This window comes from Sturnus vulgaris, chromosome 3 (assembly GCF_052056855.1).
Source record: "Sturnus vulgaris isolate bStuVul1 chromosome 3, bStuVul1.hap1, whole genome shotgun sequence".
Taxonomy (NCBI): Eukaryota; Metazoa; Chordata; class Aves; order Passeriformes; family Sturnidae; genus Sturnus; species Sturnus vulgaris.
The window spans coordinates 31,084,506-31,107,228 of NC_142245.1; the positions used below are offsets into that span (position 1 = coordinate 31,084,506).

General features: G+C 36.1%; 1 protein-coding gene across 1 annotated transcript in view; it reads right to left on the bottom strand.

Annotated features, from left to right (window-relative positions):
* DNAH8 (dynein axonemal heavy chain 8) overlaps positions 1-19,398 on the bottom strand; it is a 114,388-nt gene extending 94,990 nt beyond the window's left edge. The window contains exons 1-15 of the mRNA XM_088162829.1: positions 19,213-19,398; positions 18,465-18,599; positions 16,162-16,246; positions 15,168-15,316; positions 13,618-13,807; positions 13,094-13,257; positions 11,915-12,091; positions 11,449-11,562; positions 9,047-9,154; positions 6,709-6,810; positions 4,891-5,037; positions 3,791-3,988; positions 3,188-3,264; positions 2,646-2,745; positions 412-531 (exon numbers count right to left, since the gene is read on the bottom strand). Coding sequence (XP_088018955.1) covers positions 412-531; positions 2,646-2,745; positions 3,188-3,264; positions 3,791-3,988; positions 4,891-5,037; positions 6,709-6,810; positions 9,047-9,154; positions 11,449-11,562; positions 11,915-12,091; positions 13,094-13,257; positions 13,618-13,807; positions 15,168-15,316; positions 16,162-16,246; positions 18,465-18,599; positions 19,213-19,398 — 2,052 coding nt within the window. The remainder of the gene's footprint in view (positions 1-411; positions 532-2,645; positions 2,746-3,187; positions 3,265-3,790; positions 3,989-4,890; positions 5,038-6,708; positions 6,811-9,046; positions 9,155-11,448; positions 11,563-11,914; positions 12,092-13,093; positions 13,258-13,617; positions 13,808-15,167; positions 15,317-16,161; positions 16,247-18,464; positions 18,600-19,212) is intronic.
* Positions 19,399-22,723: the final 3,325 nt, after the last annotated feature.

Below are 22,723 nucleotides of genomic sequence, written 5' to 3' on the forward strand. Positions count from 1 at the left end.
TGTAAAAGTTTCCTCTTTTAATAAGTAATGATATTTATGCCTGTTTTCATTGGAACAGATTTAAATGACCATTATTCACATCTGAGGGAAACAGTAAAGTGAAAACCTTTCTCACATAGAAGTTAACTTGGCATGAGACCACCCTAGATGCTTTGTAGGAGAATCACTCAAATATTTCAAGAATTCTTCAAGGTTATTTTCAACTGAAATAGTCTAGTCTGTTTTATTCCAACACTACATCTTGGATCTAAAACAAGGGTTACTGCAGAGCATTATAAACATGCAAAGAAAAAATGTTGCTTAGCATGTAACAAGTGACGAAATTATAACCAGAAACTTCATGATTACTCTACTGAAGTAGGACAGTTCACTGTTAAACAGAACTCCTAATTTTTTGGCACATCAACTTACATGGAAATAGGTGATTGGTTCATTTATCCTTCTGAAAAGCTGTCTCACCCACAGTATCTTTCCTGCAGTAGGTGGCATGTTTCGAGAAAGAGGAGGGTCATCTTTCTGGGTTTGGTAAAGCTACAGTAAGAACAATATCATTAAACATAAGTATTAAAAAATATATTGAAATGCTGAACTGTTTTCTCTGGCACCACAATTTCTTCCTCCTCCCAAACAGATTAAATTTACGTGTAGTCACACAACAGTTCATGGAGAGAAAAACTTATTTCGTCCCTGACTTGGTACACTTCCAAGATACACACATATCAACGCTGGTACCTCTCCTGTCTCCATTATCTGATGCTGTTTCTCAGCCGTGCTAACTTTTGACAGTCCTGAATACCTCAAAAGGCATTGACAACCCCAGGGCTGAGCAGCCAGTATTCAGGATCAAGTCTGACACCTGGCTTTGAAGCCATCTGCTGTGAAAGCAAGCTATTTAAGGAGGTGGTGTCAGGAGAACCCTCGTGGGGCTTTTCCTCCTTTACTTGGGAACTGGCCTCAGGAGAGGCCCAAGCTAGATTGTTAACTGAGAGCTTCTTCTTGAGTAGAAACATCAACACTGGTCTTCAGACACACATATCTGACTATTATATAACATTTCAGGACTTAATTATTCTTGTGGGTCCCTTCCAAATAATTTAGCATTTTGTGATATGCACTTTTCTACTAATTTCTAATGAAAATGCATGTAGGTACTCCTGGATACACAGTCCATGCTTTTATCTGTGCCTAAGATGAGAAAAAATGTACCCTGCTCATTGAATGGCTGCATTACAGTAAAAAACAAAAAAAGGCCTAAAAAAGGCCTGTACAAAAGTTGCATTGACAAAGTATTCAATCATTTTAGAACCAGCATTGCAGTAGGAGCCATTTTTTATTAGAAATAACTTGCTTGGCAAAGATAAAAGGCAATCTAGTAATAACTAATAAATAGTTAGAACTAGTCAGTAGAATCAAGACATATTCTTTGACAGAAGAAAGGAGTATTTGTATCCACCCAACTCGAGGCATGTGAACTCAGGCTGTGGCAACACAGACTCTGTGATGGCACAACTCCTCACTAACTAGCATGTCTTCTTAGCCCTACCTTGTCTCTAGCACAGTCCCAACCAAAGAAATCCAAGTAGCTTCACAGTGACCTTGAGAGGAGCTGACCTGAATGAAACCCTCTCAGTAAATGTATCCATTTTTCTTTTGCTTGGGAAAATACAGCTAAGGGTGGGCTACATGATTTTTTAAAGCCAGCTGAAAATCTGTTCATCTAGTTAGGCCAGTAATCAGGGGGTCAGGGACTGTTACACACAGTGTGTGGTAGGGAAAGGACACTGTATAGAGTGGTTCAGAGCAGCTTTAAGTCACTTAAGTCACTGGAAGAAAAATTTTCTAATAAGTGCAGAGTTTATAGATATTGGCTTCTTGTGCAAACTTCTATCTTACAAAATGTAAACATCTCAAAAAAAATTTAACAGTCTGGTTTTCCTGATTCCCTTTACACTCATTGAAGAAAAGCAATCATTTGGAGGGAATTATTTCAATCTCCAGGACACTATATAAAATTGATGAAATTAACTCACTCTAGAGTAATTCTTTTTTTCTTTCTTGAGTAGAAAGGGAGCTTGGACATCTAGTTCTGATGCAAAGGTATATTTTACAGACAAAGTAAAAGTTTACAGTCAAGTGATACAAACAGTTGCCAGAACTTGATTCTCATTTATACTTCACCCAGGGTGCAGCACAAAAATAATGAAAAATTACTTCATAATGAACATAAATGCAATTCACTGATATTTTATATGTATTTTATGTTGCCACAGCATTTGATAATAACTACTTATAAATGCAAATTAACAGTGGAAGCTTCATTTAATAAAAAATCCAAAAGGTACATGCAAGCAATGTATACAGCCAGTTAAGAACATTCTTCTATAAATTTAATTGATGAAGGCATAACAGAAAATATTTTGGCTTATAAAGTAAAATTGTGATGACAAATTTGCCTTCAAGAGCGGTTGTGTCTCTTGTGTTGCCCACCCACTAAGGCCTGTTTTCTGTAACAGGAAAACAGAAGTAGGATAAATTGAGAATTGGAGGTAAATTAGTGAAATAGAATAAATAAAAAACATTCCTATTAAAATGCTTACTCCTATTTTAACACGATGTTTACAACTTACTGAAAGGAAATTAAATACCTTTTTAGTAGCTTCAAGTTCTGCTACATAATGTTGAAGAATACAACCAACTGTATTTGCTGTTTCTTCTTGAAGGCATGGCATATTCAGATTTTGAAACCTGCATTAAAAATTAGTACCCAAAATGACATTTCTGAAATAATAACTGCTTTAATTTATTTGGGAGTATATGAACATTGCATGAAGTGAAATAAGAGAAAAAAAAAATCTAAGAAATTATTTTGAATATGGAAAATTTTTTGCTTTGAGGAAGTTTAAAATTTCTGCCCTGGTGGATAATTTGGTTGTTGTTGCTGAGTAAGTTTTAGGCTTTTCCTTTAGTATCCTCTTGTGTATAAATATATTCTAATGTAATTAAAAAACAGATTGATTGCCATAAGAAAGATAAAATATATACTTTACTGATATTCTGGACCACATAATCATGATAATGAAAAATTCTCAATTGGGCCCTTTGTTCTAAAATTTGCTGGGCTCTTTAAATTGTGCCAATCAGTAATTTCAAGTTATTTAAAAATATTTTAAAACATAGTTGCCAATACCTTTTAAGTAACTGAAGTGAATTCTGTGAAGACACAATTTTCCGAAAACAGGTACGCATAAAAGTCTGTAGCTGTGTCTGAAAAATACAAAATTCAGGGTGTTTTTTCAGGTCAGAGAATAGTATTTTGATGATATTTTCTTAACATAGTAGCATTTGAAAGTATTACTACTTAAAGCACAAAATAGCAGCCTTCATCAGGCCATGATTAATATAATTAATAAATAGCTAGTTTCAGTCAAATAATCTCTAAAATGTCACACAATTCTACGAAATAAACAAATTAGTTGCAACTTTGACTGCCCAAAATCTGACCACATTTCTTCAGGCTAATAAACACCTTCAACATACATCATTCTCTCAGGTTTCATAATTTTTGTCATTTTGGCAGCAGAGTGAAAATCATCCGTGAGCACTGTTTGATATATTTTACACCTTCCTTTGAAAGAAAGAGAAGGAATGGAAGAAGCCTCCCTCCAGACAAACACAAAGCCCATGCTGGTTAGAAGAACAATGTAGCCTATGCACAATCCAAAGTCTCACTGATGATCAGTTCGATAGATTCTTTCTCAAGTAAGTTTGAGTAAGTCATAATATTACTTACCTCTAAACGTTCAACTTCTGACATGAATTTCACAAAATCCACATCAAATTCTGTTACTTGTGGATCAAGGTTGTCATATGGTTTCTTTTGAAAAATGTGGTAGATGTTTTTGAATTTAACAGCCATAAGATCTATACCTTCAACTGCACACTGAGTCAGAGCATTAAAATTCTCTTCTATGGCTATCATCTTCATTATCTGAAATAAAGATATTATATTCATGCTCGTGATGAATTTTTCGTTATTTCCTCTATAAACTAAAACCTGAGCAAAATAAAATAAGCAATAGCCACTCCTCTAGTCACTGCATTCACACATGTGTTGTTTCTGAGTCAAGTATCTTCAATACCTGAAGCATGGTTAATTCAGTTTTCAACATCAGCTCTTACCACAACTCCACACCAAGTAAAATGTTTTATGTTTTGCTGCTAGATCCAATAGGACAGTATGGAAAAGGAGGTAAAATATGGCATGTACATACTGATGACAAAAACATATCTCAAAGAATAAAAAAACCCAACCCTACAAATTAGTATGTATATTGAGTGATGAAGAAGTACTTCAAAGACTCACAGAATTCCTACCTTGAGACAATTATCATCTTATCACTTGTCTGATCTTATTCTGTACCAAGAAGCACCTACCACCTTTTCCATTCAGGAATGTTAGTTTAAAATCCCTTCACTGCATTACCGAGCTAAATACTAAGATGACACCAAGCAGCAGAATTATCTGAAGAATTGTTTGGCAGTAAACATGAGTTTTTAATGTTATTCAAAAAAAGCAAGAGTGTGTTATTTCTCACATAATTTTAAACCTCTTAAAATAATGATCTAAGTCTAGATCAATCAGGTTATTTCTCTCCACACTAAAAGAGATAAATTAACAAGTTGAGAAGGCAGTTGTGAGGTAATAGCATCAAGCATTGGGATGACTTACTATGTGGAAGTGCCTACATTCTCTCAACAGAAGGTTACAGACTCTTTTAAAGGATAATTAAGAGAATGTTTGTTGGCAAGCATCCAGTTTCTTTGTTCTTTGTAAACTGTTCTTTGGAGAGACGCTTCTTTACCAGTAATAACAGCATCCAATATACTCACTTTTTCTAATCTCCTACAAAAAGCTTCAGATTTTCCAAAAATGTACACTTCTGATACTTCCAATGCCTTTTCTCCTAGACTTGCCAAAGTCTCTTGCTTAGATTCACGGAAGCATTTCTGATATTCTTTCAACAGACTTATGCATTCCTAAAAAGTGAAGGAATAAATACCATATTCATTATGCTATGCTGATGAGTGAGTGACTAGAGTACTCAAATCTATTGACATTCCAAACCATTAGTTATTGCCTAATCTGGTTTCAGTCAACAGGCAACAACAACTTAAACACAGTGGTTTTCTTTCAGTATTTGAAGAAAGCATTTGCAACACATGAATGAACACACAGTAGTACAGCACAGTGAACCAGAGAGTGGTGGTGAATAGTGATGCATCCAGTTTGCAGCCAGTCACTACTGGTGTCCCCAGGGATCAGTGTTGGGCCCAGTCTTGTTTAATATCTTCAGTGATGATGTGGATAAAGGGATTGAGTCCACCATCAGCCAATTTGCAGATGTGGGTGTCAGTGTCGATCTGCTGGAGGGTAGGAGGGCTCTGCAGAGGGACATGGACAGGCTGAATCCAACAGTTTTATGTCTAACAAGACCAAGTGCTGTGTCCTGCACTTTGGCCACGACAACCACCCTGCAGCACTACAGGCTAGGGACAGAGTGGCTGGACAGTGGCCAGGCAGAAAGGAACCTGGGGTGTTGTGGACGGGGTTCTTGTTGGAGTGAAACAGATGAAGAAACAGGAATGGTCTTTGAGAGGGTTTCACAGGGATGTTTATTTCAGCCACACGTGAGCACAGTCCTGGAGTTCAGAGGCAAAGGCATTGGTCTGGGGCTTTGGGTTAGGTACATGGAGGTTTTAATTTTACAAGGGTGGGGTTAGGGCATAGGGGCCAACAGGGAAGCAGGGTGGGAGTGACCAAAAGGCTGACAGACAGAGAGAGGGCAGGGGGCTGTCCTAAGGAACAGAACAAGGGTTGTCTTGACCTGATAGAACAGGATTTGTTATCAAAAGGAGATAACTGAGAGGCTTCTCCTATCTTTCTAACTGGGAGTGACTTTCAAGGTTTCCACACTGGGGGTACTGGTTGATGGCAGACTGAGCTTGAGCCAGCAGTGTGCTCACATGTCCAAGAAGGCCAATGGCATCATGGCCTCTATCAGCAACAGGGTGGCCAGCAGGACTAGGGAAGTGATTCTTCCCCTGTATTCTATGCCTTTTGGGGAAGATAGGAACTCAGTAACTGAGGTCTGGAGAAGGTAGAAATGAAGTTAACATTGGCAACCAGTATTCCCAAGCTGCACACATTTTGCGATAGCATATTGCATTCGCCTAATTTGCTCTTAATAGGTCACCATCAAATGAAGTAGAGGAAGACTATCTTAACACTGACCTTTCATGGTATGCCAAGGAAATCTTGTATGGAAAAGAGCTACTGTACCAAAGTCAGGGTCTATCCAAATACCAGATTTTCAATGGTAGAGGAAGATGGTACCATATCTGAGCTATACCGTCCTCCATAGCCCCTCATCCCCAAGATGGAAAAATGTGGAATATGAATTCCTTGGTTGCACGTAAACAAAAGATGCCAATTCCAAGGTCAGTGACAGACCACACTGGTAAAGTTGAAGCTATTGTAATTTCAACAATGCCATGGGCTAAGAATTGGGAAAACATTCAAAGCATCATGAAACAAAAAAATGCCAAGAGCTGTGAAGCACTTGATACATATTGATATGGACTTCCTTATGATATCAACAGGTAATCAATAAGTTGGACATGTAAATAATAAAACATCAAAATACAAACATTGATTTTTCCAATGACTACTGGCGTCTCCTGATCCCAGACTCGATTCAAGCCAGCATCTGTAATGTATGCTTTACACGTTGTGACCATTTGGTTTGTAACCTAGGGCAGACAAATGAAAAAAGTTTAACAGTAATTTTAAACTTAACAGTAAATTTGCCTGTTTCACAAAATCTGATAAAATTGTCATACACATGTGTTAATACTATCAGATTTGGAATAAATCTCACTTGTGGACATAATAGTGGCTAAAAAATATATCCAATATATACAACTAACATCCTATAAAAACTCTGAGAACATTCCCAGAAATATACGTAAGTCCCAGGACATACTTTGTATGTCCTGTAAGTTCAGCAATACATAAATACAGAATGTTATCAATCAAAATTCAAGAACAAAAGGAATTTATTGAATTCCAGCTATTCTTCACTTACACTGTTGTCTTTACACTTGCAGCACTTATTTAAAGACTGCTCTTAAAGAATTTTGCATCTTAGCAGTATGGCTTTACCTTTATTTCCTGTGGTTACAAAAAGGAAAAAAAAATTCTTCTACTTCTCAACCACAAAAATCCAAAGTTAGTAATGACAGAAAGAGATGAGTATGTGCAGATATAGAAGATATATCACAGAGAGCAGCTACGAGTAGACAATTTTTTTGTCTGTTAAATAATATGAACAATTCAAAACAATTCTCCTGATGATGCCATTTGGGCTTTGCCATTTTTCTTTTATATGTTCTCTGTATTTTCCACACATATATTTGTAACTCTGTCACCTATTTTATTAGTAGCCAGGTTTTCCATGACTTTTCCATGGTCTTTCCCTAAGCAGAAAGACAAAACAAATTCCAGAGCTCCAAACCCCGGGGGTACAAGGCCCCAGTGCTATCTTGGCTCTTCCTGGGAGCCAAGGCTGAGAACAACCCTTGGAGATACATTCTAATGGACAAAGCACAGCTAGTGCTGAAGGGGGGTGCTCCACAGAAGGGGCTTGACTTGGGGGGGAATTGCATCACCACTTGTCCTCCTTTTTATCAATTATGCTAATTTCCTAAAACCTATAAATGTGTACTCATCTCTGTAGGGGTGGGCTTTTGTGGACATCTTTCCATAACTGCCTCTGAAGGCCCTCATTAGGGATCTTCTTTTATATTACGTCCTTACTAAAATTATCTCCAGTTTCATTTCTAGGCTGGGAAAAAGGCAACACTGACATGAGAGTACTGTAAAGCAGATCTTAAGTACCTCTAATGAAAAAAGACCAGAAACTCCCATACCAAAGGCAGCCTGAAACATTAAGAAAATTATTGATGAAGCTGGAGATAGAACCTCCAGCATCACTTCTAATGATCATTAACTGGAAACAAACAGTAAATAGGGACCTTAAACCACTGGATTAAAATACAGACATTTCCTTGCTATTTCAAGCATAGCTTCATGTAACCAGTTTGTTATTAGCCTCTGTAGTGAAATACTCACTCCCTTAGACCATTAAATAATAGACAGTAGCAAGAGTCAATATGCAAACCTACAAAGACCTATTATATGACAGGTAATATATACTAACATGATATATAGGAAACAGTCACAGCCATGAACAGATACAGATTCAAAAGGGCACATACTTCTTTATATCCTAGTTCAAATTGAAATGTAACAAAATTTTTTGCTGAACCCCATGGTGTAAGGAAACAAAAAATATGTGTCCGTGTACTGTGCATCTACTGTGAATTTCCCCTGAATGCTTATTGCAGTGGTTTAGTTATGAATTATTTCTTTGCTATAAAACCATTATACAAACCATCTTTGCATGCAGTGAATGCCTGGATTCTGAAAAAGGTATTGGTGTAAACACATAGCCAGTTTTATTTTCTCTTTAAGGAGGGAAAGTTTATGATCTGAAATTCAATTAACTTTCAAGTATGACCTGCTTCAGAAAACATGAAGCTTTTATCTTTCACACTTTTTGGAGGAGCAGCCTAGTCAGGTTCATGGCCATCTGCAATTAGGTCTTCAAGGCTGAGAATAAAAGAGCCTTTGTGGATTCTGTGATTTAGGAAACAACTGATCAGATTAATTCAGATCAGAAGATGAATCAAGAATATTAAAAGATTAATACTGATGAACCAAGAACAAACGATGTTTCTTTCAGACAAAAGTCTGTAATCCAAATTTAAGCCTCTCAAGATCAACAGTGTTCTCTTCCTTTCTCGTGCAGAACCCCAATATTTACTAACATTTTTAAACAAAGGTTCTACTCATTTAAACAAAATTAATTTTTCTTCTGAAAAGTCATACAATTTTTGTAATTATTATTTTGTTTAATATACTTACCTTGATAAGCAATGATGTAATTTTATCAGAAGTATTGTAATATTTTGAAACACGGTGAATCATTTGTACAGTCTTCATCAAGTTTGGTATTCCCTGTGTCATTAATACCTCAAAAGCAGAGTTTCAAGAAAAAATTTACTTCCTATTCTTAGCAACTATATTTCCATTCTATTGACATCTTCTAAATTATATATTTCCCTCAGTCACATGAATCAGTCTTTAAAATGTCATGGCATCTTACCAAAAGTTTTCTTATGAAGAAAGACTAACTATGCTCAAAAAGATTTCAAACATCAACTAACAAGAACAATAAATAGCTACATGTCATCATTGGCTAAGAAATGACATTAAAGCTCTTACACGATAAAGTAACTGTAATATCCTATTTTGATGAACAAAACTGAACACTGATTCAAAATTCAAAAGTTGCATTTTTTGGTGCAATAGGAAGCACTTTTCTGACAGCAATTGTCTGTGATGGATGCTTTTGTTTTCTTTCAGGTAAGGATGCTAATGTACTTTCATTGTGATAATCTTTACATAAAATATTTCATTCTGGCACTTCAGAAAACTCATTAAATAATTATCACAATGTTCGTTTCATTAACAAATGCCTTCAAGCATCATATCAAACATCTAAATCTTTAACATTGATTTCACAAAACATGTGAATGTTGTTAAAATCATACTGTGGCATTGAAAGTACTCAGTAGCTCAAACACTGCCGAAGTATTTTGGTGGGGGGAAAAAAACAAAAGAAAAGGTAAAACATTTTAATTCATTAACATTATCAGGGACTTGTCAAAGTTTCAATTCAGAACATCAAGAAAGAAATTTTGGCTGTCACCCCTCAATGGAGAAGCCAAGCTCTTGTAATTAACTTTGAGTTGCAAACTTAAACCCATACTGTGAATAGACATAGAAGGCATTTGCATTTAGCAAGAGCGTGAAATAAATGCTATATAGTACAAAAACAACTATCTATGCCCATATTGTTCATCACCAACACCACCCCTGACATGGAATCAGGAGATTCTGAGTCTACAAGTTTACTTTTCCAATCCCTGACAAAAAAATAAAACCCTGAATACAGTATTGTGTAGAAATTTCTCTGATTCAAAGCCTTGAGTTAAATATTCAGTCTGAATTTTCGTATAGTAACCTACTTCATCACAAATGTCACTGTGAGGTACTGTGTACACTAAATGCCATATTTTATGCACATACCAAATATCATCATAAATCCACATGTATGCCATTCCTCATTCACTAAAATTTTAAAGAGCTGTCCATACCAGATACTAAATGCAACTCTACACAGAATGAAGGTCTGTTTAAAACAGGATATATTTAGCATGGAAATCATTGTTTTAAAGCTGAATATCATAGAAAATTCGACCTAAATTAACAAAATCTCATGTATCCAAAATGCCCTAGACTAAACACAGAACTCTAATTAACTATCCTGTATTAGTAAAATTATCATCTCTTCAATGGGTTTGCACCCACTAATGTCTGTCTCTGTTTATGATACAAAGAATTGTATCTTCATAACACCTATGAAGTAGTTCATCATTATGGCCTGGTACCTGGCACCCTCTAGTGATACTTTGAAGAGCTGAAGATAAACAGCTTAGTGACACTGCTTATCATACTTTCCTCTTGTAATATTCCATGTCATATGAGCTCTATGTCATATATTATCAAAGTCCTTTTGTTTTCCCCCAGTTACAATTTTGTAGTAGGATCCTAAGCTGCCAGAAATTCAAAAGAAATGCAGCACTTCCTGACAAAGGGCTGGAGGAATATAGGACCAAAACATGAAGGACTCAAAAACAAAGGAGAATGAGCACGATAATAATTCAGAGTTATTATACCAAATAACTAATATCTTGAACTTGCACTGAATGATGTAGCTGGACAACCAATTGGCTAAATTCTGACTAGCAGATAGAAGCAGGTAATACTGTATTCTATATTTAAAAAATGGTTTTCCCATTTAGGACCTCATAAGGTTTCATTATTTTCTATATAACTGAAATTTTGGTAGTTTGGTTACAGTTATGTGATAATTGACACGTATGGAATTTTCAGGGGAAGACATATTTTGAGATTTTTGCAATATAAAATATGTAGCTGGTTTAATTGCTTTTTAAAATAATACCAGCAGTTTATTATTACTATTTATGTTTATTTACTAAATATGTATTTCAAAATAGTATATTTTATGAAATATATAATAAAAGAATGCTTCAACATTTAGCTTGACAAGCTTTTAGGAAAAAATCAGGAAAAATAGAAAAAATTACTTTTAAGTAAATATAAGGGAAATTTTATTTTTCTCTGGAATTTCTATGTAAATACCTTAACTATGCATAAAGAATGGTGAAAGGCATACTTACAACATCAGTGGTATAAAGTGGCTGACAAACTTTTTCAAGTGTGCTTAGGTATTTCACATTATCCTTTGATTCATTTGCTGCATCTGTGATTCTGCCATCTAATTCTTGCCATGTCTAGTGGGAAAAGAGTACTGTGAAAAACTTCATACATAGCAAACTATTTCTTTAATTTGCACTTACCAGAAGTAAACTTTGGTAAATTAATTTTTAAGAGGCATTGTCAAAGCAGGGCAATAAAAGTTAATTTATTGTATTTACTACACATGTAATGCATTTTATATTCATTTTTGGCCATATCCCTGAAATGTCTTGTTCTTGGTCTGGGTACATTCAGCACACCAGTAACATATCTAAGTTTTTCTCTTTTAATTCTCCTCAGCAAATCTCTCTTAGATGGAATAAAACAAACAAACAAACAGACAACAATCTTCATAGTAAAAAACAGCATAAAAAAGAAACTAATTACCTTTAGTGTTTTAGAGTGTGCAACTTTCAAAACATTAATAACAGCTTTACAGTTTTGTCCTTTGATCTGTTCAATAATAAAGTTCAATTTAGCAGACATGTATTTCCAGTCCTCCAGTTCCATCAGTGGACCTGAATCCTTAGCTTCTCTCCTTAACTGTTTGCTCTCAATCAGAGCCTGCAACCCAATAGAAAAAAAAATAAAAAAAATCAAATGTCTGCTACAGTGAATAGACAAGTCATTACAGAGGAGAAACACTCTTGAGGAAACTCACTTAAAAAGGAACAAGCTTGCAGTTACTGACACACAAAAAAAAGTTCCCATTTGGAAAAGCTTTCTAAGTCTGAATTGCACTTAATCATATACTTAAATTGAAATTAGGCCAATTAACACATGCGTTCAACTGCTGTCATACGCTGGGTAAATATCAGCACATACAGATAAGTCTTTAACCAGAATCTCTGGATTGAAATGCACCAAGTGTAATTTCATTTGTCCAGAACTTCAAGAACTAGTTTAATAAAAGTATTAGTTATCAGTCATAAATTTATCCATTTGTATGTTGATAAATGTGCAGTCAGCTCTTTTTACATGTCTTTTACATTTTTATTCTTGAGAGCTAAGCACACTAAATATAGTATGCCTTGTAAGTAGAATATATCCCTGCCTACACAGATTCATATTTTGACGAAGGATTCTCTCTTTTTCATGGAATTCTCAGACATTAATATCTTGGATATTGGATAACTGAGACCTTACCATGCAAGACTTACACAGGATAAAATATCCCCTTCTGGGCCTGATCAAAAAATCTTTCTAAGAGCAGTATTTCCCACCACAGGTGGCAGCAGAAACCTAACAGCTAATGTACACTTAGGTATGCTTCATATACATATGTGGTCCTCACCAGTGTTATTACTCCTGCAACCCTCCATTCTCTTCTTACTATTTGTGTATTAAGAGTTCACAAACACTTATTCTTGCTTATTCTTGCTAGACTGTAAATTCCTAGGCATAAGAACTATCTACTTAATGTCACTCGTGCACAGAAGCAGAGTGCTTCTCTTAATTTGGGTGGAGATGCAGCTGAAGCCTTTGGCTAACTTCAGGCAAGTCTCATATATAATTTATAAATATTTACCCATTTTCATGCTGAATTGTTATGTTAAAACAACTTACATGTTCAATTTGTTTATACCATATCGTAAGTACTTCCTCTAGCTGGTGAACTGTGTCATAATTGTCAGCAGCTGCAGTTATTTTATCAAAGGTCTGGAGTTCAGAAAAATTAATGTCATCTACTTTTTTCAACTCAATTGTTCCTTCGATGCATGCTGCAGCACCTGAAAAAAAGGCAATTACAATATAGAACCAATTAAGACTTTAAAACAAATTTCCACCAGGCAAAGCAATTTAAATTTGAAAATATACATCTGCAGTCAGTGTTGTTTTGATATAACAGCAATTTACTGCACTCACCTAAAGCAGAAATATCTAATTTTAAATGCAGAGATACTCCTTAAAAGCAATGTGTCACTATTTTCTTAAGACAATAATTCATCCATGTACATATTATGCAAGTAATTGGTAATTTTATTTTTTCCTTGCAGAATCAGAAAAGTCCTTTATCTATGCACTACTGCCTTTAAATAGAAATCCTTAAGCAGAATTCCTATAGTTTGTTTTCTAAATGCAATGCTTACCTCCTAAAAATGAAATGTACTTCTTAATTGTTTCCACAAAATTCTGCTTGTCTTTTGTATCCTCTTTGGACTGACCTAAATTACCCCAATTACTTGTTTCCAGGATAGCAGGGAGAAAAACCTTTTCTACTACATCTTTAACACCAGGTAGGAGTCCATCAGTGGCATCCAAAACACCAAAGGAAACTTCCTGCAGTGCAAAAATATTACTGTTATCAAAGCAGTGACTTACACTAGAAATAGTATCATAAGTTCAACATATTTTTAGAAAATCACTCCAATATGCCAAACAAAACTTTAATTTAAGGAGAGATCATTACAAAAGACACCTACAGTGTGCCCATAAGATAGTACTTTCAATAAAAAAGGGAAGTCAATAATTATTTAATAATACAGTTTTTAAAAGTTGTCCAGTTACGCTTTTGTTGCCTCAGTTATTTATCTATCGTAGAGTTTGGAAATTTTTAAATGGTAAGAAAATGTCCTCATCCACAGTTAGGTACTAATTAATGAATTGCAAGTAGCAAAAAACTCTCTGAATGTCCTTCTCTGAAATTATTTTAGAAGCAACTATTGGACTAAATATATATTACTTTGAATCAAGTTAAATTTTTTCCTACTCTCAAAAACAAAACTTTACAAGGTCTGACTGTTTCTAATATTCCAATATTTAAATGTCCTTCAAATAAGCAAGTATTAACATACATCATACAACAAACTTCCTAGAACATAATCTTTCCTTTCCTTATCCCTTCAGCATTTGGAATTAATTGGGAAGGTATCTGATGGAAAAGTCATATTTATGACCAATACTGAGGTCCTTGATAAAAACAGACCTTGTATCTTACTTCTAATAGCATTTTGCTCTTTCACCTTCTTTGCTCTCAAAAGGAATGGAATATTTTAATATGAAATATAAACCATGTAAACTAATAATGGATTTTCTGTTGGAAGAATTTGTAATAATACCAATTGATACAAATTAACATAAGTAAATTAATACTAATTTACATATTTAAAACTATTAGTAATCAATTTACAGTCTCTTAAGCACTGCCCAAATACTGACATATAGCTATGAACACTCACGAAGCCCACGCTTATATAAGAATTTTTCTTGTAAAGCAGAAAATCTCATGTCACATAATTTACACAGGATAAATGTGTATTTTGCATTTTATTTATCAAAACACACAAACCGGAAAGGTACAGGTAAACTTTTTGTCTCCTGGTATTTGCAATGAAGTGTTCTCAGTGTTTCCCTGTAGTTCAGAGATTTTGAATACAATTAAAATATACATAGCAGCTTTAACCTCTTGAAAAACATCAAGGAGAATGAGCAATTAATGTTTATTTCATCAACAAGAATCTTGTAAGACACTAAATTCACACGTGTTCGCTGAAGTGATACAGCTTTTTTGTTGGTTACCCAAAGTGGAGAGCAAAGTAGTTACCAGTAACTTCAGTTACATGACAACAGTGAAAAAAATAATGAAACAAAAACTAACTGCTTTTAAAGCTTTTAGTTTTTAAAATATGTGAGAGAGTACCTCATGTATCGTTTTTTCATTTATGGACGTGTCATTCTTAAAGCGAACAAAATATAAGCATAGTCCTATGATCTTGTCTGGTGTCTTCTCCAAATAAAATTGCCAAATTTTACTTCCTTTTTCAACATTTGGAATTACTCGACCACTCTCTGAAAAGGAATTTCATAGATATGACTCATTTTAAAAATGAGGGTATTATAAAATGCTTAAAAATCCATATAAGGAAATAAAATGGAACATATAAATCACTTATTTTCTTCTTTTGTCTGAGAATAAAAACCAGCATAATTTGTAGTTGCAATTAATGGCACTATCAGAAAATTACACCTACATGTAATATGTATCTTACAAACCTATTTGGGTGCATTGTAATGCACTGAAAGGGTAATTTGCTCAGGCTCATGGTTCTGAAACAATTTGCTGGTGACTGAGGTACTTTATTTTCATTTATCTTACCAAAAAGACGTCAGGTCTAAGTGAGACAATAGAGACAATGAGATGGCCTCAGGTCCTCTGTGAATATATTCCTAGGCAATTTGATAGCTCAATACAAATAAGTAACAGAGCAATATTTGCAGTAATTAGTGAATCATTAGAGATTTCAGACATCACATTCTAATTCTCTACCACACATGTGAAACCTGAAAAATTTCAAGTATTTATAATAAATGCAAGTTCAGAGACAGGTTTTTATGAACTCCCTTTCTAATGAACTGCGGGCAAAACTCGTGGATGAAAAAGCCACAACCAATTCAGTATTTCAGGATAACACTTTCTAGTCTTTTTTCCAGGAAAGGTTAAAATTGAGATTTATTTTTCCCCTAAACAATTTGATTTGAAGCAAGCATTTAAAATACGAATTTGCAGCCCTCAGAGCAAAAGGTTTCAGAATTCTGAAGAGGCAAAACCAGATTTTATTCTGAGAAGTCTCAAACAAAATGAACAAAGGAATGTACTGTTACATGTGCCTGTATTATTATTGCTAAACATTTACCTATTCCTCGTGCATTTGCTTCTTGATAGAAAATTATCAACGATTTTCTTCCACCCTTGGCAAAAAAGGAATCAAAGGCATCGAACTGTTAAATCAAAGAGTGAATACGTGTTACTCAAAATATTTTTCTGTTCCTTTAAGATGTTCAAAACTAATTTGACCATGCTACTGTTTAAGGTTTTGTTGGCATGCAATTTTTATCCTCAGATATTGTGAGAAGATGGGAATATCCAACTGAAGGACTCAGCCACGGTAGTGAGATTTCCTGTTTCCTCCTCATCAAAACAAAAGGTCAGAAGTTTAACAAGCATGTGTGGAGATGCATCACCTGTTCAGGGACAAAGGATACACTTCTAGTTGTGGTATATTTCTTATGAACACGGGGTTTTTTCCCCCAAAATAAACAAATAGGAATGCTGAATCAGAACAGTGATGGGAAAATGAGTGACATCCAGGTGGACAGCATTTAAAGCCACTCTTGTGACAAGACAACACTGCATGAAAATAAAAGAAGTAAAAGCAAGCCCGCTCTAGAAGTGCATTTCACTTTTGTTAACAGCACTAGTGAATAACAAAGTTAAAACAGAAAAAAATACACTAAAAAAACTCACCCCCAGAACAGTGAAAGAAAAGATTTTTAAAGTGCTGAAACCACAGTGACAAAAAGCCAGAAAAAAATCACTATTACAAGAAGCACTTCAGCTTCTGAGGAAGAGGAGGACAAACAGTAACTTTGTGGCTTTTATGATTCTACACAAGAGGTAAGATGTGAGCTGTCCCAACAGCTACTGAATTTGCAAAGAGCTGCTGCTTCAAGTCCATGTGGTTCTCACACCCACTGTGTGAATATATATGTAGGCTAACACTTTGAAGTGCAAAACCTAACCCATAGATATCAAAGATAAACGTTTATGGGAATTTATTAAATGACAATTTGTTGAGGGACAATGTTGACACAGCCGCAACAGCCTAAACTGTTTATAAATAAACTGAAACTTGGAGCAAGAAAATATTCAACCACAAAAAGTTTTCAGATGGTCCTGGTGACAGCCAAGAAAACCACAGCCCAACCAAACCCAAACAAAAATAAACAAACAGAAAAACCCAAACCAGAACCAAATACAAAAAACCCCAAAACCTCAAGAAACGAACATTTTTCAATTTCTCAAGTGTTGGCATTAGTCAAACTCGGTGTAGAACAGCACTTTCACATGAAATCAGAATGATTTAAAACTATGTATCTTTTAGCAAATGTGGAAAAGGGAAAATACTTAGCACACCTGTATGTTGTGTAAGAAGGAAAAAACCCCAAATGAGGCTAAGTACATTTCATGATACAAAAATATCAATAAACAAATAAAACCCAAACATATTTGGATTAAGGCTAAATTTGGCTTGTAACTGTAGAACTGAAGTTCTAAGAATTGACTTGTTTTATCAAAGGAGATATTATCTGGCTGAGTTTTAAAAGCTAAGTCAAATCTCTCTTAACAGACAAAAATAACATCAATCAGATGCAACAACAGTCAAATAACAATAATGCAATCAGAGAAGTCGAGTCACATCTTTTCACAACAGCCATACTGAGTTTTGATAATCTACTAAAAGCACAGTTTAACTCTTTCCTCCTGTTTGTTTAATCACTTCAAAACATCATGAAAGACAACACAAAACACACAAAAATAATTAAAGCTTTCAGAGGTTCCACAGATTCGAGATCTGTACACTCTACAAACTCACTTAACCCAATCTTTTAAACATCCAAACATAAATAAAGTGCTCAAAATTGATATTGCTTAGTCAGTCTTTCAGATATTTTCGTAGTATTTAAATGGTGCGGGATTAATCTTCCTTCTTATTACTAACAACTTGCTCATTTTCAAAATGTTCCCGTAAGTTATACATTTTTGCAGAATCTTTGAAATTTCAGTGAGAACTTGCCTAACAAAAAAAGTGAACATAATTAGAACGTAATAAAGTCAGTCTGAGATGGATGAAACTGTTTGGAACTGGTAGATGTGAAAAGAAACCCTTCAGTCAAAATAACAGCAGTATTTAGATTTTCCTTGAGGTAAGAAAGATGAAAAAGTGACAATCAAAAACTTTGGGGACAGTTGCAAATCTGCCAGAAAACTTAGAGGAAAGATTTAGTCAGGTATCCTTTTAGATTGATTGTGTGCCTTAATAATCACAATTTCTGGCAGAAACAGTCAAAATAATGGATAAAACTCCCTATCAAAGGGGTAATCTGCTACATATTTTAACTAATAATTTAAATCAACAGGCATACAGAACAGACTCACCGAAGGGACGTCCAATATCATTTCTTCCACAGTTGGTAAGTCTAAGCCTAACCCAGCACTGAGAGCTTCAAATATGTACTTATATGAAGCATTAATTTTTGCTCTTCGATCTTCTCTTGCTTTTTCATATTGAATCTAAAACAAACAAACTTTCAAGCTAGAAATGCACAAAGTAATCACAATGTCCTGCTACTTAACTTGCAACTAATGCTGAAATCTACTATCTTGTTTTTACAGTTGAAAAACGTGCTAATCTTTAAAAATACCTAAATTTTCAGAGGCTAACAGAAGAACAAATTATTAAGCACATTATAAGATGTGAGTCAAATCTGAGGATATGTCAAGGAAAAACAAATATTAAGACTAGTACAGTTAGGTTTTAAGATTTTTATGTGACATTAACTGGTTTCCTTGTTCATAATCAAAATTTCAATTTATTCAATTAATACAGAAAGGTTAAAACATCCATTTAAAATAAAGCATCTAGGGTGGGTAAATATTTCCAGGAACTTAGCTGAGTATAGATTTGCTTCAATGTAAATTATTCAGTTAATATCTCCTGCTTCTGACTTCTATTTACTTTAAAATTTTAAAATATTACAAACATGGAAAAAAATACTTTCTGCCAGAAGTAATTTAGTAAAAGAACTGAGTCTAAACAAAAATAAAATAAATAGATACAAAGTTTAAACTAATGATTAAGATAAACTGAATTTAATAATCTAAGGAAAGAATCTGAAACTTATACCTTTCTTGCTTTGTAACTTTGCGTGCTTGGAACTCCACTAGGGCGGTAAAACTTAGCCACACTTTGACTTCCAAAAGAACGAGGTGAAGAGGCAAGGCTCATTAATCGTTGAGCAGTTTGAGAAGATCTGGTTATATCTTCTCCAGTGGCTGAACCTTTTTTAGCATTTTTTTGTACTCCCGCCATTCTAAAATCATAAATTTGAAAAGAGAAGATTATGTTCATAACAATCCAGACATTTCAAGTCTACCTTTTCAAGAAGACAGGAGCTTCGCAAAACTGATTTTCCAGGTGTATAAATTTAGTAGTCTCATCAAGTCCTCTTCCAGTTCTTAAAATGCCAGGCATTTATATACATTTTTATGAGAGGTTAAAAATGTCAAGATGAAGATTGAGACATTTTTTAAATACAATTTTTCATACATGTGCATTTTGTGGATTGAATGCCTCTCTATATAACAAATATATTTTAAAATAGAAATAATTTCAGTGCATATCTGATTACTGAGACATAGAAATTGCTTCAAATACGAATGACTTATTTAAATTTTAGTATCTAAAATATATACCCAAATTCAGTAACTGAGCTTACAAAAATACTTGCATACACAGAAATTGCTATCCTGCTCAGCGTATTATTACAATAAGGATCAAGATAACTATCAAGAATTCCTTAGTAGTTCATATGAGGCCTAAGGACAGCCTACAACTGCTGTAACTGTATACTCTCTTAGATACTATTAACTGATTTGGGAAATTAAAAAACCAAAGGTGAGGCTGACATGAAAAACAACACCTGAAAAGCAACACCTGGTAGTAAATTACTAGCTCCTTATTTTTGTCCATGTAATAGGTGACAAACTGGCTGATGTTCTACGGTTTTAGGCATGCAATCATCTGCTGTAGAAAGTGTGCATCTCTTTCTTGATATAAACATACTACCAACCCCCCCACCCCCCCAAAAAATAAAGTAAATTAATTATATTTATTTATTTTTCTTCATGTTTCTATGACTGGCCTGGTCATCTACAAGGTTAGCAGAGGTGCTTTCCTCTTTGATGATTCCACTCAAGTGGAATAGTTTGGATGCTAATTTCCTTGCCTTTTAAATGGTTCGCTTTTAGCTGATACTTTCCCCTAAAGCACAAGATGAAAGAGGTGGGGTTGTCGCAGCTTTCTTTAAAAAACCCACAAAGACTGTATCGTATCCTGGAATTTTCCCTGGCTCTCCAAAATCTATACGCAAGATAGCTGGCCGCTCTGGTGAGATTCTCATACTTTTCAAAAAACCTGCATGAGCTCCATCTGCCCACCGGCTGGAATAACAAACATGCTTTTAGGTCAAAAACTCCTTTCCTCCAGGATGCCCCAAACCTTCTCTACAGGACCTGTTCATTCAAAGAAAGCAGGTCTGGCTTCCAGCGTGCATCATCTTAGGAGGACTGAAGGAGAATGAGAGAGAGGGAAGGAGAAGTGGATTCCCAAGAACTAAGCATTGGCAAAACAGCCTTTCTGCTCTCTTCTGAAAAGCTGAGCTGCCTTAGCCCGCACTTCAGCTTTGGCAGAGAGATGCAGGCGCACATCCTCACCGACCTGGCCGGAGCTGCGTCTCCTCACAGGGCGGGCAGCTCAGCGCCCACCGGCGCTCCCCGAAGCTGGCGGACCGGGCAGGCTCCTGCCGGTTCGGCGGAGGGGCCGGTGCCGGTGCCGGTACCGGGAGCCCGTAACGGGTGCGGGGCGGGCTCAGGGCGGCGGCTCCAACGCCCACCCGGGAGCCCCGCCCGCGGGGCTCAGAGAGCGCTGCCGGCGCTCGCCCGCCCTGCCCGCGCACGGCCGGCCAAAATCCGACCCCCGGAATCCGAACCGTCATTCCAGAGTAAAGATCTCGTGTACCTGGGATCCCCCCGCGGCTGGTGTGGTTAAATGTGCTATGGAAGTTACTTGAGTAGCGCAGACAGCTCTGCGCTGCGAAAGTGCTTTGCTTTCGATTATAAAAGGTGTGGAGTTCTAAATATTTTCCTACACAGTGTATTCAATCCTGGTTTTCATTCTGCTTTTTTGAGAGAACTATCCTTCACTCTTAGGCCTGAAATGATATTTTTATACTAAAGGACAGTGCATAACTCCAGAGGATGAAAAGACGACTGAAAGGGCGCCTCGACAATGTGTATAAAATATCTAAAGGAGGGGCGTGCCAAGAGGATGTTTCAAGGCTCTTATCTGTAGTGCCAAGCAATAAGGGATAAAAGGCAGAAAGTGATGCATAGGAAGTTCCATCTGAATATGAGAAAGTTCTGCATGGGAGGGTGACTGAGCCCTGGAACAGATTGCCCAGAGAGGTTGTGGAGTGTCCCTCACTGGAGATATTAAAAAACCATTTGGACACAATCCATGTACTCTAGGATAACACTGTGTGAGCAGGGAGATTGGAACAGATCCACTGTGGTCCCGTCCAATCTGCCCAATTCTGTGACAAATGTGATTTGAAATCTTTTCCCAGCACTTGGAGGCAAAAGCAGAAATCAACCTCTGTCAATACTAAACCACAGCTGCCATGAGTGTGATAACAAGGCAAGACCAGGATCCCCAAACAGCCTGATACTGCCAGGACTTACAAAAGCAGCACCATTCCAGTGGGGCTGGGTTACCAGCTGTGTCTCCTCTAGCCGCGGTGTGGTACCCTCAGCCTCTCAGTGGCAACCGGAGGGATGCATCCTCAGGTCACCGTAGAGGATCCTCACTTCCATGCCACGTTTCAGCTAAGTAATGCCACAGGTAGGGGAGCTCCTTTCCTTCAGTCCTTTTGTTGTCCTGAACCCTGGCTCGTTACCTGTGCAGTATCAATTCACACATGGACGCAAGATATTTTTATTTTTTATTCTAGTTTGCTCCAAGTAGGGGCCTGGGTGGTAACACACAAAATGCTGGCTCCCCAATAATTAAATCTTTACAGTATTTATAAATTTCAACAAGGGCCTCAGCATTCATTGGTTACAAATGACATAACTTTTCTATTAATTAGTGCTCAACCCTGTATTTGCTAGTTGTATCTCTCACTTCTAATGCTAATTAGTCCACGGGTGCAATTCTTCTTTCCATTTCAGTCTGGGATCCATTTTGACTAGGTGGAAAATGAGTCAGTGGTCACGATTTTCCATTGCTGGGATTACCTTTTTCCCACTTACTGCTCAGTTTTGCTGACTTCACTCTTGGTGGCTCTCGTCCAGAGAGCGCATTCATTTTAGGATTGTTTTCTCTTTTCCTTAAAACAGAAGATTAGCCAAATAGACAGCGTTCACAACGTAATTGCTAAATTATAACTGTGCAGATATAGCTACTGGCTAACAGAAAAAAAAATATTTTTTGAGAAGTTGGATTCAGAGCTTGAGGGGCTCTATGTGTTAGGGATGAACTAGCAGACTTCGATCTGCTCCTACACCTCCGTAGCACTCCTCGGGCATCCTTGAGACGGAGCGGCGCGGCCGCGGGTTGGGTTGGGCGGTGCGGTGCG